Source organism: Xyrauchen texanus, chromosome 34, assembly GCF_025860055.1.
Source record: "Xyrauchen texanus isolate HMW12.3.18 chromosome 34, RBS_HiC_50CHRs, whole genome shotgun sequence".
In the NCBI taxonomy this organism is placed as follows: Eukaryota; Metazoa; Chordata; class Actinopteri; order Cypriniformes; family Catostomidae; genus Xyrauchen; species Xyrauchen texanus.
The window spans coordinates 40,444,508-40,462,443 of NC_068309.1; the positions used below are offsets into that span (position 1 = coordinate 40,444,508).

At 37.7% G+C, this 17,936-nt stretch overlaps 2 protein-coding genes across 4 annotated transcripts in view; one reads left to right on the forward strand and one right to left on the reverse strand.

Annotated features, from left to right (window-relative positions):
- LOC127627411 (GTP-binding protein SAR1a-like) overlaps window positions 1-4,394 on the reverse strand; it is a 39,944-nt gene extending 35,550 nt beyond the window's left edge. The window contains exon 1 of the mRNA XM_052103752.1: window positions 4,234-4,394. The gene's annotated coding sequence lies outside the window, so the exon portion shown is untranslated. The remainder of the gene's footprint in view (window positions 1-4,233) is intronic.
- A 2,546-nt stretch (window positions 4,395-6,940) lies between these two features.
- The window catches only part of sec24a (SEC24 homolog A, COPII coat complex component), a 51,353-nt gene continuing 40,357 nt past the window's right edge, over window positions 6,941-17,936 (forward strand). For 2 of the 3 annotated variants that reach the window (XM_052103748.1, XM_052103750.1), the window contains exons 1-3: window positions 6,941-7,185; window positions 12,222-12,656; window positions 15,488-15,604. In XM_052103748.1, the coding sequence (XP_051959708.1) occupies window positions 7,131-7,185; window positions 12,222-12,656; window positions 15,488-15,604 (607 nt within the window). In that variant the 5' untranslated portion in view covers window positions 6,941-7,130. The remainder of the gene's footprint in view (window positions 7,186-12,221; window positions 12,657-15,487; window positions 15,605-17,936) is intronic. The other variant, XM_052103749.1, reaches the window with a different exon arrangement.

Below are 17,936 nucleotides of genomic sequence, written 5' to 3' on the forward strand. Positions count from 1 at the left end.
CTGAAGAAATGACACTTTCTACAATGTAAAGTAGTGAGTGTACAGCTTGTATAACAGTGTAAATTTGCTGTCCCCTCAAAATAACTCAACACACAGCCATTAATGTCTAAACCGCTGGCAACAAAAGTGAGTCCAGCCTAAGTGAAAATGTCCAAATTGGGCCCAAAGTGTCAATATTTTGTGTGGCCACCATTATTTTCCAGCACTGCTTTAACCCTCTTGGGCATGGAGTTCACCAGAGCTTCACAGGTTGCCACTGGAGTCCTCTTCCACTCCTCCATGACGACATCACGGAGCTGGTGGATGTTAGAGACCTTGTGCTCCTTCACCTTCCGTTTGAGGATGCCCCACAGATGCTGAATAAGGTTTAGGTCTGGAGACATGCTTGGCCAGTCCATCACATTCACCCTCAGCTTCTTTAGCAAGGGAGTGGTCGTCTTGGAGGTGTGTTTGGGGTCATTATCATAATGGAATACTGCCCTGCGGCCCAGTCTCTGAAGGGAGGGGATCATGCTCTGCTTCAGTATGTCACAGTACATGTTGGCATTCATGGTTCACTCAATGAACTGTAGCTCCCCAGTGCCGGCAGCACTCATGCAGCCCCAGACCATGACACTCCCACCACCATGCTTGACTGTAGGCAAGACACACTTGTCTTTTGTACTCCTCACCTGGTTGCCGCCACACACGCTTGACACCATCTGAACCAAATATGCAGAGCTGGCCCTAGGGTTTTGGGGGCCCTAAACATTGTGTTTGGGGCCCTACAGGTTTCTGAACCAGCCAAAAAGAAGAGAAATTAGATGTTTTTTAAATAAAAAATCTCTCATTTCAGAGAGAGAATTTTACCAGTAAGTTACCAGAACAGTTAGTAAGGGCCATTCACTAGCAGTGTCATCGGTGGAGGTGGTTTGTGGTCCTGTCCCGAAATACTTTAATAATGCTCCTGAGGAGAATTATACATAAAAAAAAAAACGGATGGAAGGAGCATTACAATTAACCCTCTGGGGTCTGAGGGTGTTTTGGGCCCTGGAGAAATTTTGACATGCCTTGATATTTGTGCTTTTTTCAGTTGCTTAAAAACACACTAATGGCTAAAGTCTGATAGCACCGTATTCAGCACAAACTGGGCTACAATAATATGTGAGCAACATGTGTGTACAGGTTTGTATTTTTGAGAAAATAACGTTTATGCATGGTTTTTGAAAAAACTAAAATTTTAAGTCACTGAAATAAGGTCATATAACACATTCTAAACATTTGTCCACAAGACTTTTGAGAACTGGATCTTGTAGCCTAGAGTTTATGCTACAAAATGATGTGAAAACCATCCTGATCACTCATTCATACAAAACAATATACTAATTTAACTTTTGTAAGACACTTTTCGTGTTGGAAGTCATATGCGAGGAGGCGTGAACGATCATGAATATTATGGTAATTTACACCTGAAGAGAAAAAAGACGCCTCCCCTGGGCCTATCAATGAGGAATGTGACCGAAAGAGAATGAATGTGAGGAGACTTAATGATCAAAATCAAGTTTTAAGTTAAAAGAAGTCTGACTATACATTTTCTTTACATAAAGACTTTACTTAATTTTAGACCTACACTACCATTTAAAAGAAGTCTCTTCTGCTCACCAAGGCTGCATTTATTTGGTACAGTAAAAGTAAAAAATTTTACAGTAAAAACATTGTGTGAACCCTTTTTACAATTTAAAAGACTTTTATAACTCATTTCATAACAGTTTTCTATCTGAATATATTGTAAAAGGCAATTTGTGATCAAAGTTGAATTTTCAGCATCATTACTGCAGTCTCCAGTGTCACATGATCCTTCAGAAATCATTATAATATGCTAATTTTCTAATATGGGCATATTTAAAGTGCATTTTACTCATTTAACATGAACACATATTTGCAAGCACAAGCTTTGTTGATGATAATGAGGCGGCATAAACGCTAGTTAAAATATAATCTAAACATTCATAAAATAGCATGACAGCTAATGAAAACTAAAGGACTTACTCGTCTGAAATTGTATCCTCGGCTGGATCAAATTGCTCTTCAAAATACAAACGTTCATCGGAGTCCCGCTCTTCTTCTGAGGAAAATGTTAACCCTTCCTTAATATCCAGGAGATTCCTCAAATGTGTATCATTACAAACGTGCAGAAAAGTTGAGCTGTGTTGTGTTTACAACCTCACTGTCGGGGGCATGCACATTTCCCTTGATCATCTCAGCACATTAGCGTATGAATAGCGAGCTCTGCTGGTGGGAGTGGTCACATTAGAGATAATGAGTTGAGCCAGAAGAAACTGTACATCACTTTGTTTCATACAGATTACATTGCAGGAGAATATTTGTTTTAAGTTTGAATTGTTTTATTTAAAAGTAGACATTTTAAGCTTTCTTTAGACATATGTTTCATGTTTGTGTGATAAGTATTCGCTGAGTTTCAGTTCATTTTTGTGACGTGTTTCAGAAATATGCTCGTGAACACAGAGACTGCTGACAGCTCACCCTTTTTATTTTCTTTATTTTACAAGAGCACAAGATTTTGTTGTTATTGTGAGTGTACTAAGTAGACACTTTATAGTCTCTAATGATGTCTTAGACTTATCTGTATGCCCCAAAATGACTGAGTTTTTTAAGTTGTTTCCGCTGTAATTACGAAAATATCCAGCAGGATGCGCCGGCGCGTCCGTCGACCCCAGAGGGTTAAAGTCTTGGAACATGCTGATTAATAAAAATAATTTAGAAAGAAAAAACTTTATGGTCTAAAGTCACTCTGGAAACATGCACCTCATGTTTACGCACATGTGGGGAAAAGAGGATGCGGGTGCGGACCAGGATAGGGCATCAGTGAAGCGTGTTTTAGAGCTAGAGAAAAATATTCAAGAATACAGCGCAGAAAGATCAGATATGATGTAACCGGCACTGTTGTTTTGTCGCGCTGCTCACTAGAGACGATGAGAGGGTGTAACCGTCGTCATGATGTCTTGCAGTCAAGATGGAATCAATCTGGGGTCCGGATCCAGAACGCAGTGACCTGCGTAGCAGGGCAGTAGCAACTTCTTACACTCTGATGCTGCATTTCCACTGACGTGGAAGAAATCCGCACAAAGCCACTCGCAACGCTAGGGAACCACTTGCCCCACACTGCTGTCAATTTTACCATCCACCTCGCGAGCTTGATGCTCGGCTTCCATCGGTAGGAATTGAAAGCGCTCGCTCACATTCGTTCTGCACGCGCCAGTGAAACATACCATAAGAAAGCCAAACTGCTAGTGTTTTTAGCAACACGCATGTCTAGATGTAGAACACAGGCTAAATATCGAAAATTACTCAAAAGCTTTTCGTCGATATCATGGAGTTTTTATATCGCGATAAATATTGATATCGTTTTATTGCCCAGCCCTACTACTAGGACTTATTTAAAGTTCAACAACGTCAAACCGTGGTTTAGAGCAGAACTCAGGCAGCTTTGTCAGCCAAAGAGGATGCTTACAGGGGTGGGGATAAAGTCTTGTACAATCAGGCCAGGAACACACTGAATAAGGAAATCAGAGTGGCTAAAAGAAGAAACTCTGAGCAAAATTACAGAAAAAATTAAAAATAAACTGCAGGCAGGAGTAGCTTAAAATCTTAGCATGTGAAAATTCACTGCATTTATTCAGGTTTTTACACCTGTAATGTAACATTCTGCATGTTTATGAAGTATAGGAACAGTCTTGAACAAGTGTCAATGTATGTTATTATTTTTTGGCCTTGTTGTCTCAGACCTCTATGAAACATAAGGGCTAAAAACAAAACTCAAAGTTAGGCTAGTTTTTAAGTGACAGCATAACATAAACATCACAACAACAAGCACCTATTAAACGTGCCAAAAATGATGCACAAAAGTCACTAAAATAATCTTATTCGAGGTTGTTGTTGAGTGGAAGTACTGTTTATCTGACAGTATAATCTGTGTATTTGTAATAATGTTGAGGTTTTATTTGACAGAGTAGTGTGTGTATGTACGTGTCACTGTTGATGATGCTCAATAGAGCTAAAGCCGTTTAAACATCACAAACTACTGACAGTCCTCAAATGCTAGAATCACGTTCTGAATATAGATGAATGTTCATATGAGTGTGTTGTGAGGTGACTACACTGATGCATTAGCTTTCGCGCGAGTAAAAACATCATACACGTCACGTTTCAACACACTGAGAGAGAAACACATACCTAGAATGTGTGTACAGACGGGTCGAGCTCTCCTCAGTGCTGTTCAATGAGTGAGTTTTACAGTAGAGTCGAGCGAAGATCCTGTCAGCTCAAAGCCACGACACACAGCAATGGCTCCACTTCCGCCCTGTGTGTCACTCGAGCCCGACCGGACGGAAACACTAAGAAATTAACTTCATCAGAAACTAATGCTGTTTGGAGAAGATGAAAACAATATACAATATACATGCATTTTGGTACATAAGAACCAAAAGAACATATTTGTTTAATAGGCCGTTATCGGTCTGTATTATCCTTTATCTTTGAAAGAAAATTGCATTCTGTATAATTTTATGTTTTCCTAATAATGTTTTTTCCTTTTTCGTTTTTGAAATAGTGAATTGATATTGCTCAATTTAATGTACACATTTGTTGAATATGGGTTATTTTGTGTTGTTGTTTTTTTGTAGTTTTGTTTAGTGATATACTAAGATCAGGAAAGTGACTTGCCAAAAACTTAGTTTATTGTTTGTATAATTGGTTTGTATTGCCTGTGACATTACTTACATGTGTAGTGAAAAGTGATTGTCATGCTGAATGTTAGCGACACATTTTCCCGGGAAACTATATTTCGTTTTTTTCTCTCATGAAACCGACTTTGAGTACAACAAACGGAGTCGTGAAATAAATCCCACTCAGCAAACGTGTTCCATGTTATATCTATTATGTTTTCCATTTGATTTCGAATAATTATAGTAGCCTAATTAAGGCACATAAAACACAAAACGTGCATTATTTGCATTTGGAACATGCTTCAACGTGTATCTATTGATTTAAAATGAATCATAGTTTTTGGATACGCATTTTCATAATTCTAAAGTGCGTGTGCTTGTGGACAAGCTGAAAATACGTGCGTAATATAGATCTGATATGCTTTATTTGATTCAGTTTACAGTGTGGTACAACAAAATCAATTAATTAAGAAAACAGTTTACTAACACCATAACTCAAAACGGAAACAAAACGAGTCAGTAACTAAAATAATAAACGAGAAAGAAAGAAAAAAAGATAAAGAAAGCTAAAGAAAGAGGGCAATACTTAAATTAAAAGAAAATTACACTCTAATTAAAGTAAAACGTTTGTAGGCCGTGCAAACTGTGCATGTTCTGAATGCTTTTTTGTTAAGAGAAGATGAAATTGTAATCAAATACTGTTTTATCTCTGGTAAGAATAATAATAAAAAAAAAATAGGCTTACAATTCGAAAACGTACAGTTATGAATATAAAATCTACATAGGAAAATAATTCGATTTATTATAAAGCAGGCATTTGGATCCGCTTCAACAAATCCAAAAATAACAGTTTTGGGATTCATTGAAAAACTTTGAACTATTGCTTGAGATAAACACACTAACATCTTCTCAAAGTTGCAGAGAATAACTGCACGACCAAAACAAATGTGTTTCAATGTCATTCTGACAAAAAGAGCAATTAGTGTCAAAATCAGATCTGAAATTTTTCTTTAAGACTTTTTTGACAGGGTTAATATTATGAATTAATTTAAAAGATATTTCTTTTACTTTGTTTGTGAGGAAACATATTTGTTGCATGGACCATATATTTTTCCAATTTAAATGATCAAAGAGTCCATTCCAATATGAGATTGCAGACGGGGCAGAGACAATGTTCTCAAGGAATAGAGCTCTTACTTTATGATTTCTTCCTTTTTTCCTCAGTGAAACATATCTCACCAATAGGTGTGTTTACAGTTTCGGGAGAGGGTAATGAACCTAAAGAGAGTGTTATTTTTGAAAATCAAGTGTAAGCCAGATGGAATAGCATCCATAATTGTGGCAAATTCTTTTGGAGTTAATGGTATATTATATTCTGAAAGAAATTCAGTATACCTAAAAAGCAGACCTTTGTTATTAAAGAGCTGTCTAACATGAAATATTCCATTACCTAACCAGTGATTACAGAACAAAGATTTATTCTCAAATAAAATGTTCCTATTGTTCCATATGTAACACCGATGAGGAGAAAAATGATGCTTGTAAATGAGAGTCAATGGCAAAAGAACTTGTTGGTGAAAGTTAGATAGCTTGACAGAATATCATAATAAAATAATAGAACAAGCTTTGCCCCACCAAGTTGTGAGAATTGGAAAGAGGGTGAAAATATTCCAAATAGAGGTGGGATTTTTGAGAAATCGATTAAGCCAGTTTATTTTAATAGTGTTTTTAGTGAGCTAAAATCAATGAACTTTGAGCCACCCTTTTTGTGAGAATTTAGTATCACTGACTTTTTTTTTTTGGATTTGTTTTTCCATAAAAATGTAATTAAGATTCCATCGATTAATTTACATGTGGGCTTCTTACGTACAATGACTGAGCGGTATAAGTTAGACGAGACAGACCCTCTGCCTTTCAAAGAAAGATCTCTCTGCAGCCAGCAATTAAGCCATTTTATTGTTTTTGTAACACTTGGGTTCAAGTTAGCAGTGCATCTAGAGTTATCTTTAGTTATTTGTATACCCAAATATGTAACACAGTTTTTGACTGCAATACCACCAATTGAAGAAATCATAGTGTACGTGAGGAATATAGTTTCAGGGGCATTATCACACTATCTCTGTCATCACTCATCGGGTTGTGTTTCCAGTACGGCCGAAAGTTCTCTTCCACAGGAAATGCCACGTGTACCGAGTGCGCATGCGTGATATCAGAGCTCTAGCTGGTTTCCGGTGAGCGGAAGGTGCTCGATTATCAGCAGTAGCGGAGGAATGGCTGGAGACACGGGCCTGTGATCCACACGCCCGACACTCACCTCAACTCTACGACAGTCCGGAAAGCCGCGCGGAGAGAAGAGAAGCGCGTTTCATTGCGTTATCGATCAGACTGATCTGCGCGAGTTTCACGATGTCCAGCAGCGGCTTCGCGTCACAGAACGGCGCTGGAGCGACTTACGCTAACGGTGAATAAACTCAATGATTACTCAGTATGATACGTAACTTTCATTTTTAACGCGTTATTATAGTACGCATCACTTAGGGGCTCTTTCTATGTTTGGTGCCAGTAGACAGTGAGGTGTTTCGCAACCCTCTTCTTCTAGGCCGAGTTCTCTTAAGTTTCAACTCTTGAACGTAGCGTCAACACTAAGGGACGCGTCTATAACGCTTCCTTTCTAATCAACAAAAGACGCGACCGTGTAAACAACAGTGTAAAAATTGGAATGTGATCGATGCGTTGTGAGGTCAAATCCCGTGTGATTACCCGAGTGTAGCTCATAACTAACGAGTAAATCCGAGCCCACGGGTTAAACTCACTTCAGCTTCTTGAATGGATAATAGTGACGCAACTCTCAGCAGACACTCAGAGAATAACGTTTGATTAAAATCGTGGAAGAAATGCAAAACGTGCAGCCAAAGTCCCCCGACTTGTGAATCTCGTCCCCTCATGTATTCTCTGTCAGAACGATCTGATACTCTCATGAACGGATTCCTCTTCAGCTCAGTTGACATGAGATTGTCCGTGTTTCTGGCAGACAGCATGTACATGTGGCACATTTCACACGAGCAAAGCTTCTCTGAGGATACCACTTGTTCATGCGAGGGTAAAAAAGTAGCAAAAACAAGTACTACTACGTGTTGTTTCTTGGGACATGTACTGTGGTAGTACCTTTTGAAGGACCATATAGTGCTATGTAAATGAAAACCGTATAGTGCCATAGTATTAGATACTGTTGTACCAGTAACAGTACTTCGTGTATACAAGTTCAGTGAAATCACACATGTTGGATGATTATTATTAGAATTGTTTTAAGCCAAACCATTACTCTGTTCAGAAAGCTCCAGACAATCAGTATCCGTTCACTTGCACTGGTGGATTATTCCCTGTTAATTCTGCGCAAGTAGGGCCAAAGTTGCTTCTTGAGTGTTATCTTCAGAGTTGCAGTGATTGTTCTTTTATCTGTGTATGCTATAGTTCATAGCAGCTTTTACTGACAGATTGTGCGGTTGTTCTTTACATGTTCAAGTAGCAGCGATATAAAAAGGTGACTGTGGTTTCAGTTATAAAACTCCAAGGAAAAAAAAAAGCAGTATTCGTATCTGTCATTTTCCAGCAAAAGTGTGTTTATGAATTCATAGCTATCCGTTATAGTTGTATAATTTCCTGCTATTATTAAGGCTGCAACTAACGATTATTTTGATAATCGATTATTAGAACAAGTATACTGCAACGTTAAACGTTAGCTCTCAACCGATTAGTCGACTTCTGTCTCCACGTAAAAGGTTGTATTAAACATGTTTACTAACAATAAAGAGGACAAAATCATCTTTTAATAATACTGAATTAAAGGAAATCATTTTTTATATTAAGTTTAATTCAGTAAAAATCCTCTTGTTATCAAGTGTTTTTATCTTGTTTTCCACATGTTCTCTAAAATCAAGTCTAAATATCTTCTACATTGCTTAAGTAGGCTGTTTTAGATATTTGAAAATATTTAGATATTAAATATTGTATTAACATTCTGCAATAATATGTTATACTTCAGCTGTATAGCTACTGATGTAAATGTATGTCTTTTAAAGGAGGGTTAGATATAATTTTTGGAAAACAAGCTAAAAAAGACTGATCTTAGACTTGCAGTGTATAATGGCCTAAGACTCTCTCTCACATTTATTTTCACTTCCATCCATCTTTAACTCCCATCTTCTTAATAGAGCTGCGTATCGCTGATTTACTTAACAGTAAGATACACACGTGACACAAAAGCTACAGTATAGTATGATTCAATACGTTGCAATCCATCACATTATTAATCTAGCTACCGCAAACACACACGAGGGATGGGCGTCCCGCGCCAGAGGGTGCCTCAGTCACGTGAAGTTTCAATCTCTCCCCCTTCACGCGACTCATAGACGTGGCGTTATATTCCATGTTATATTTTGTAATGTACATCACCTGAAGCTGTTTGGAAAGTTTAGAGAGCATCTGGACATGTTTTCTTCCTCTCCTCAGTAAGTCATGAACTGTAGTGCTGCTGTCTTGCGTCATCATTAGAGTTTCATATGATCTCATGTTACGTTAAATGACATCAAACCACTAGGCTATTCGACAAGTTGTCGGAAAAAAATTTTATCGACGTTGTTGATACCGTTGACTAATTGTTTCAGCGCTAGCTATTATTGCAAATCGAAACCTAGTCATTTTTGGTAAAGAAAATGTAACATTTATTGAAAAATAAATAATTGAAAAAGTGATCTCATATGTCAGTATTTGCAGAGACAGGCCCCCCAAATAAAATAATTTTGGGACGTCTCACTTTGTTTGCATCATGTCAGAAACACGGCATTTTTAAGTCGCTGTGATAAGTGACTCTCTGTCCAGCTGTGTTTAAACACAAGAACGCGTTCTCATCTTGTGCGGTCTGCAGGCAATGAGCCTTGTTTATACTTTTGGATGGTGAACAAGGGACACTCATGGTATAAACCAGGCTTTAAGTGTGGTTTGTTGTGTGTACAGCTAGAGTTGCACCTACTGCCCACTGCTGAACAAGAGTTCTTATTATGATCTCAGGACATGATTAACTGCGTAATTTTTTTAACCTGGTGTTTTTATATAATCAATCACACTGAATTACCGTGTTAAATTGACATCACATGACAAGAGAGAGCAATTAAATCATTAATAATGGGGGAATGTTTCTGAGACACCTGGATTCCACACATTTCTGGAGAACTGTCTCAGAAAAATAATTGTTGTTTTTCCACCTATCCAGTAAGAAGTTTGTTTGTTAGTGACATTTCAAGTCTTATATCATTTGTACATTCTCAAGAATTGCTTTTGTGTTTGCTGAGAAGAAATATTGTGTGATGGTGGAATAGACATCAAGAAAAATTGCAGTTATCATATGTTGTTATTGTCCATTATCAAATAGCTAGATTTGCATTTATTTAACAATTAAGTAAACTTTAAAGTTGACTTGGAAGCCAAATCTATTAGATTCTGTCATTTAGCAGTACTTTTTTAGTATTTTATTAACACCGCTTGAATCTTGTGTGCAATCGAGGGTTAATGAACCTTATTCACAGAATTTTCTTAGCGGTATCTATTAGAGGTCGACCGATAGAGGATTTAAAATGGATAAAAACCCAATAGTTTTTAAAATCAATTTATAGAATTTCAAATATATAAACTCAGCAAAAAAAACATAAAAGATTGAACAACTAACCCATAAACTGAACAAGTTTCACAGACATGTTACTATCAGAAATAGAATAATGTGTCTCTGAACAAAGGAGGTAGGGGGGTCAAAATCAAAAGTTAACAGTCAGTATCTGGTGTGGCACCAGATGCATTAAGTACTGCAGTGCATCTCCTCCTCATGGACTTCACCAGATTTGCCAGTTCTTGCTGAGAGATGTTACCCCACTCTTCCACCAAGCCACTTGCACTTTCCCGGACATTTCTGGGGGGAATGGCCCTAGCCCTCACCCTCCAATCCAACAGGTCCCAGACGTGCTCAATGGGATTGACATTTTTTCCAGTCTTTTCTGGTCCAGCGAATGTGGGTTTGTGCCCATTGGCGTGATTGTTGATGTCTGGTAAAGACCTGCCTTAAAACAGGCCTAAAAGCCCTCAGTCCAGCCTCTCTCAGGGATTATGCGTTCCTGGTGTAACTCAGGCAGTTGTTGTTGCCATCCTGTAACTGTCCCGTAGGTGTGATATTCGGATGTACCGATCCTGTGCAGGTGTTGTTACACGTGGTCTGCACTGCGAGGACGATCAGCTGTCCTTCCTGTCTCCCTGTAGCGCTGTCTGATGCGTCTCACAGTACAGACATTGCAATTTATTGCTCTGGCCAAATTGTAAAACTTTTAGAACTATCAGACAACGCTTTTTTACAGAGACTTGTGTAATAGATATTTAAAAAAAAGTATCATCTGAACAGATTTTACAGTTTTTATCTTGTATAAATTTCAAGTATCTTATCTAATATTGCAAATATGTATTGACGAACCCTTGTTTGCCATGTGAATAGCCTAGTTGCTGACATGGTATTAAAACTAAATAAATATTGCTCTGGACACATCTGCAGTCCTCATGCCTCCATTCAGCATGCCTAGGGCACGTTCATGTAGATGAGCAGGGACACTGGGCATCTTTCTTTTGCTGTTTTAGCAAGTCAGTAGAAAGGTTTCTTTAGTGTTCTAAGTTTTTATAACTGAGAACATAATTTCCTCCCGTCTGTAAGCTGGTAGTGTCTTAATGACCGTTTCACAGGTGCGTGTTCATTAATAGTTTATGGTTCATTGAAGTATCAAAAACATTGTTTAAACCCTTTACAATAAAGATCTGTAAAGTCATTTGGATTTGTACAAAATTATCTTTAAAATACAGTGTCCTGAAAAAGGAACGTTTCTTTATTTACTATGGCGGGCACAGACAAAGAGTCCAAAATAAATAAAATTCCAGATGCAGTTTTTGTTCAACCAAAATCCCAATAATAACCAAAACCAAAAAAAGATGATGATATGGTGTATAACGTGGGACTTTTAAGTATGAATAAGCCCAAAAAACAGTGCGGACCCTTATTTTGAAATTATAAAAAAAACTATCGGCAACTAGGAACAGATTTTTGCCGATACTTCCAAAAAGCAACTATCTGCACCAATGTATCGGTAAAATTGATATATCGGTCTACCTCTAGTGTCTTTAATGGGTTGTGGTGTTGTTTTGTATTGTTCAAAACATTAGGGGGAAAAACACCTTTCTAAGAATTTCAGTAGACAAAAATCTTTTGTGGGAAAGTTGTGTGAAAATTAGATGTGATGTTGAAGTTTTATTTAGCCGTATACAGTGCATACCATTTGAAGAACAGAAAGTTTATCCCTCACATCCTCGTTTTCATTCATGTCAAAAATCAAAGATCGCACTACTGTGAATAAGGTTTATTGTGATGTTTTCATTTGTAACTGACTGTTTTATGGTTATTTGAATCTGTAGGTCCGTCGCAGAATCCAGTTGCACTTTACCCCACAAATCAGGGCTACATGGCACCACCTCAGCCAGGATACCTGAATGCTATGCCAGCCAAAGAGCCGACGCCACCCGCGCCAAGCTACTACAACCCCAGCCGGCAGCAGCCATCACCAGTCGCTATGTTCCAGCAGCCCTTGTCCCTGCCGGCATCTCCCAACCACAGACCAGCCCTGGTCCCGCCCACACACACCCCACCGCTGGCCAATAGCTTCTACCAGCACCCGCAGCAGCCACCCAGCTGGCCTCACCCTGCAGTGAACCAGGCGAGTCCCGCTCCGAGCCCAGCGCCTCCACAGCCCTACAACACAGGAACCAGCACGCCTCCTGTCTTCCAGAACACTATGCAGTCTCCCGCACTGGTGCCACCATACTCCTCTCTGAACAACGCTTATATGCCTGGTACAGCAGCCTCACTATCACTTAATGAATGCAGGGTAGGGATGGGTCACAATGGGCAACTAGTTGTCCAACAGCAGACTATTTGATTAAAGAAATTCACTTGTCTAGATTTGTTTTCTTATTATATTATAACTTTTGATATGTTTGGCATCATGCTTGAATTGGCGTGCATTCTTTAGCTGTTTTTATGGCATAAAATGCATCCCTTTAATGCATTGTCGCTACAGCCGTACATTCAGACAAACCTCCAGTGGGGGATTTAGGCATGGGCGACATGTACAGCAGCCCATTTTAAAAACATGTCATGGAACAGTCATGGGAAACTTAGAAAATTGTGATTTCTTGGACTGGATACATCAGGGGTTAGATATGTTGCGAGTAGTAAAACCTGCCTGCGAGTCGGTAAGAAGCATTTTGACTGTTGGCAGTCTTAGTACAGACATTTGTATGCTAATAAGTAGAACTGTTTACATCTATTAATTCATACGTTTAGTAGCTGACATACAATTCAGTGGTCAGAAAAATTTGGGAACTCTGTTTAAATCCAGAGTCACACTAATGCCTTTACATACACTAAAACAATTTCTGAACTAAAATGCATTTTCCTGTTCAAGAAATAGCTAGTTCATCCAAACATGAAAATCCTGCTCTTCTCCATACAAAGCATGTAGTGACCAGGGGCTGTCAAACCCAAATGAAGCATTGTAAAAGTAGTCCATACTACTCATGTGCTGTATTCCAAGTCAGGTTGAAATAATACAAAAAGAAAACATTCAGCCATGAGATATTCATTTCAAAAACTCAGAGCATATACATGCGCAGTTTTGTGCTGAAGTGTTTATGAGAGCTTTACAGAAAATTACGCTTTAACAGAAAAAGCTGTAATATAGTCATGTCTTTTAGTCGTAATTATAATTATATTTATATTTTTACCCCCAGTGAGCAAGCTGAAAGCGACTGTGGCAAGGAACACAAAACTCCATAAAATGTGGATTAATGGAGAAAAATAACCTTGGGAGAAACCAGACTTACTGTGGGGGCCAGTTCCCCTCTGGCTAACATCATGAATATAATGCCAATATTAGTTTTTTATGTGCAGTGCAGGTCAGGAATCTCCATATAAAGCCTTCCTAACAACCGCTTCTATACAGCCATTAGTTTTGATCTGCAAACGTATCTTTACTAGGGATTGGGATTATTAGTAATTCTGTTGTTCAGTGCACTAACACAAAAGAAAATGAGGAAACAATTGTGTGAAATTTAGAATTGAAGTTCAAGCTTCAACCTTGAACCTGTTTTTCTTATTTAAAAATGAGCACTGTGCATAAACAACAACATTAAGATTAAAAAATGACAACAAAAAACATTTGCACTCACACATTGAATCATACCAAGTATTTTAAAGCATTACAAACCATTTTCTTTTTAGGTAAACCATTTCTTTAACAACGTCATGCATCCACAGTGCCAACCTATGCATTGAGTTGTGATGGCAAGATTTAAGAGAGAGAAACGTTTTAATTTTGCCCACAGAAGGTGATGGCACATAGAAAAATCAAATTACAATATTCCAGTAGTGTTTGTAATCTGAGTACTTGATTCATCGATTACTTGTACACATCTCTATTCTTTACACACTCTCTCACATGCAGCAATACAGTATCTGCCAGCAGGTTAGGAGGGTAACTTTTGAACTCCACTACAGATTGTCATTTGTAACATATTCCATTAGATTACTCAAGGTCAGTAACGTATTCTAAATACTTTGGATTACTTTGCGATTTTTTTTTTTTTCACTTGTTTTGACTAAAAACTCTGCCAGTACAGTAAGACAAAATACACATGTTAAAAATACATTCTCTGAAAAACCTAAATATCTTAAGCAGTGTTGTTTCTAAAACAAGTTTATTCAAATGTATCTTGTTTTAAGGATTTTTAGATATTTTTACAGGAAAGCAATACAAAAATTATTATCAAGAATAAACATTTTGCCCTAATATCAAAGGTCTTACTAGAAAAAAAAATATTATCCAACGTGAATTTTCTTGATAAAAAAAATATGATCGTGCCTGTTCACATGCATGTAAAATGGTTAGAAATAGCATTTTAGCTTAGCATAAAGCTGACAATTTATTCTGCCCCAAACTTCAAACATACTTCTCTGTCTGCTCGTATGAATGAACACATCACAAGTGTTTCACCGCTGTTCAAATGCACTTTAGATCATTTATATGTATAAATGTTTTCCATCTGAAAGGACTAAATATTAAATGACACAAATGACAATACAATGCAAAGTAATCTCTTCAGTAATCAAAATACTTTTTGAATGTAACTATTCTAATTACCAATTATTTCGATTGTAACAGTAGTGGAATACAGTTTATATTTGTATTTTAAATCTGTAATCAGTTACTCCTCAAGTGTGCCAACCTCAAGACACATCGTACAGCTCAATGAATAAAACGCTCTGAATGAAGACTTATTGTAGGGGAATTTAGTTATTTCATTTCTAACAATAATACGTATATATAAAACATCTCGGATTAACACATTCAATGTTTCTAAAACCATGGGAAGATTAGGATTTTTTTGGCCAATTTGTGATTTGCATTACTTGTGAATTTTGTTCTAAAATTATATAGAAAAAAAATTGTTCGCTTTTTGATGATTCTTGATTCCTGCGTAAAAAAAAAAAAAAAAGTCTGCAAAGAGGTTTTATGTACAAATATGTATTTTGTATGCATGGTTGGGTAATGTGACGCAGTGTGTTCAGTATATTATTGAATGGGTTATAAAGTTTGAATTGAGACCTGTGTAATCTGTCCCAGCAGCACCTGCAGTGAACGTTGTGGCCCATCAGTCCTTCGGCCCTCCACAAGCAGCCCTGAGAGGAACTTTACCCCCCTCCGGACCACCACCACCACCCCTCGCCACACACAGCGATGGTAAGAGTGTGCGTAGTTGAGGAAATGTAATGACTTTATTTTTGGTGGTTCTTTGAAGATGATGAATTTAGCGAGACAACTTCTCGGCGAGGCTTAGCATGCTAATGTACAGCACGCTCTCAAATAAAAAAAATGCAAATAAAGTAGATATCATATAGTCTAGATATCATGAATCAGGCTAAGAATAATGTTAGTGAAATTTTTTTCTTATTTTAAACGGACAGAAAATCTGATCTGTACCGATTTAATAGTGTTTCTCTTTTCTATGCAAATTGCTGCACCATCAATGAAATGATTTTTTCCCATGCCAGTCTTGTTGTATAACCCATTTGAAATAAGCCTGCCTCTAAATGGCAAGTCAAAATAAAATCTACCGTGTTTACTATCTAAGTGGGCAGTTCTTGGGGAGAATTAGCTGTGTAGTGGACCAGAGTTTGTACACCTTTGATCTTGGTGGGGGGTGACACCGACTGTTTTTTCGACAATAACGCTCTCTTCAGTCAAAGGTCTGTTACACTCACTGATTGGCAATGGAGAAGACATGTCAGTCAGCAGTAGGGTTGCAATGGTATGAGATTTTCACGATACGCTAACAGTCTCAGAAAATATCACAGTATACGATATTACACAATTATTATTATCCGTTACAATAACCATTAAAGAAGTGAAAACAGAAGTTTTTTTTTTTTTTTAGTTGAACAAACACTTTATTATAATTGAAACTTGAAAGTATGTGTAAAAAATATATCAAATAAATCGAATATATAAGAAAGCTAACAGAATTCTAATAGTAAACATGATAAAATTCTATGACTAAAGCATGTTAATTGAAAAATAACATGAGCTGTGTGAGCTTTTAAAGTAATGTCCTATGATTATTCATAATTACATATACTGTAGGTGCCTGTGTGTACCTTTAACTCAGAGGTTCTCAACTGCTTTTGCTTCAGGACAGATTTTACATAACCACCATAGTAAAAACAGAACCTGTCTTTAATGTATCCTGGGTTGCATTTCCTTTTATGATGCATAGTTTTGAACATGGTTTTCCAGTTCAAGGACATGCATCAAATTACATTATTTTAGTTGTTGATGTCAAAAACTACAGGAAGATTTCTCTCCCCCCTTTTAAAAATTAAAGAGCATATTTACTTCAATGAGCCCATTATTATCCTGTTTGTTTCTAATGTCAAACAGAACACAGAAGTAGGGCTGGGACAACGCAATGACGTCGATTCGTCGGACCCAAAACAAAGATGACGGCGCCGGCGAGTAGTAGAAACACGAGTGGCTCCTCAGACTATCAGAAGTGCAAGGCGGCATGCACTCGTTCCTCTAAAGTATGGGAATTCTTTAATTTAAAAGGAAACAATTCCGTGATATGTCGTCTTTGCAAAATGGAGATGGCCTTCCATTCTAGCACCACGGCAATGCACCTGCACCTTAAGAGGCGCCACCCGGTTGCAGCTGCAGATGACAGAGTACCGTAAGTTTTTTTTCAAATCCCCACATTGCACTCGATGTTGGAGTAGGCTATAATACGTTGTCGACACCTAAAGTTTTCGCTTATAGCTATTAATAATGCGCTTATAGCTATGAATGTCGTGAAAAATACATAGAGGACACTGACAACGCTGGACAGACAGGACCAAGCAGGTAACATTTAATAAAGTCTCAACTTTCAAATTTGGTCATTCAAAGAAAATTAAACCATAAATAGGCCTACTATTTTGTGGCTCTTTAATGTGTCGTGACAGATTGCCTCAGTTAAAGCTGCTCGTGAACCGATCATCTTTTCCTTGGTTAATTTATAGCATCAAATAGGCTAAACATGAATGTAGCCTACATCAGAAGGACTGTTGTTTTATCCGCGGAAAGATGTCAGTACGGTAGCCTACAATCCATTATTCAAATTCAAATCCACCGACGTTAATCTTCTCTCTGCTGACTACTTTGTCGGACAAAAATGGCATATTATGATTGATTGATCAGATCGCCTGTCAATCAAACTCCCGGCAAATGTTTGTTTTTTTTTACATTTTATACACCCCCACCCCCGATGAAACCGGTATTACCGGTGTTGTCACAAATCGATTAATCGAATCGAAATCGAATCGGACTGAAAAACAATTCATCGTTAGATTAATCGATGCATTGGAAAAATAAATCGCTAGATTAATCATTTAAAAAATAATCGTTTATCCCAGCCCTACACAGAAGGAAAGGCTCCTCATTACCATGGTTAGGTCAGTGTGCTAGTCTTAAATAATAGTAATAATAAATGAATGTATTTATGAAAAATAAATACTAGCTGAAACACATCTTGAAACAT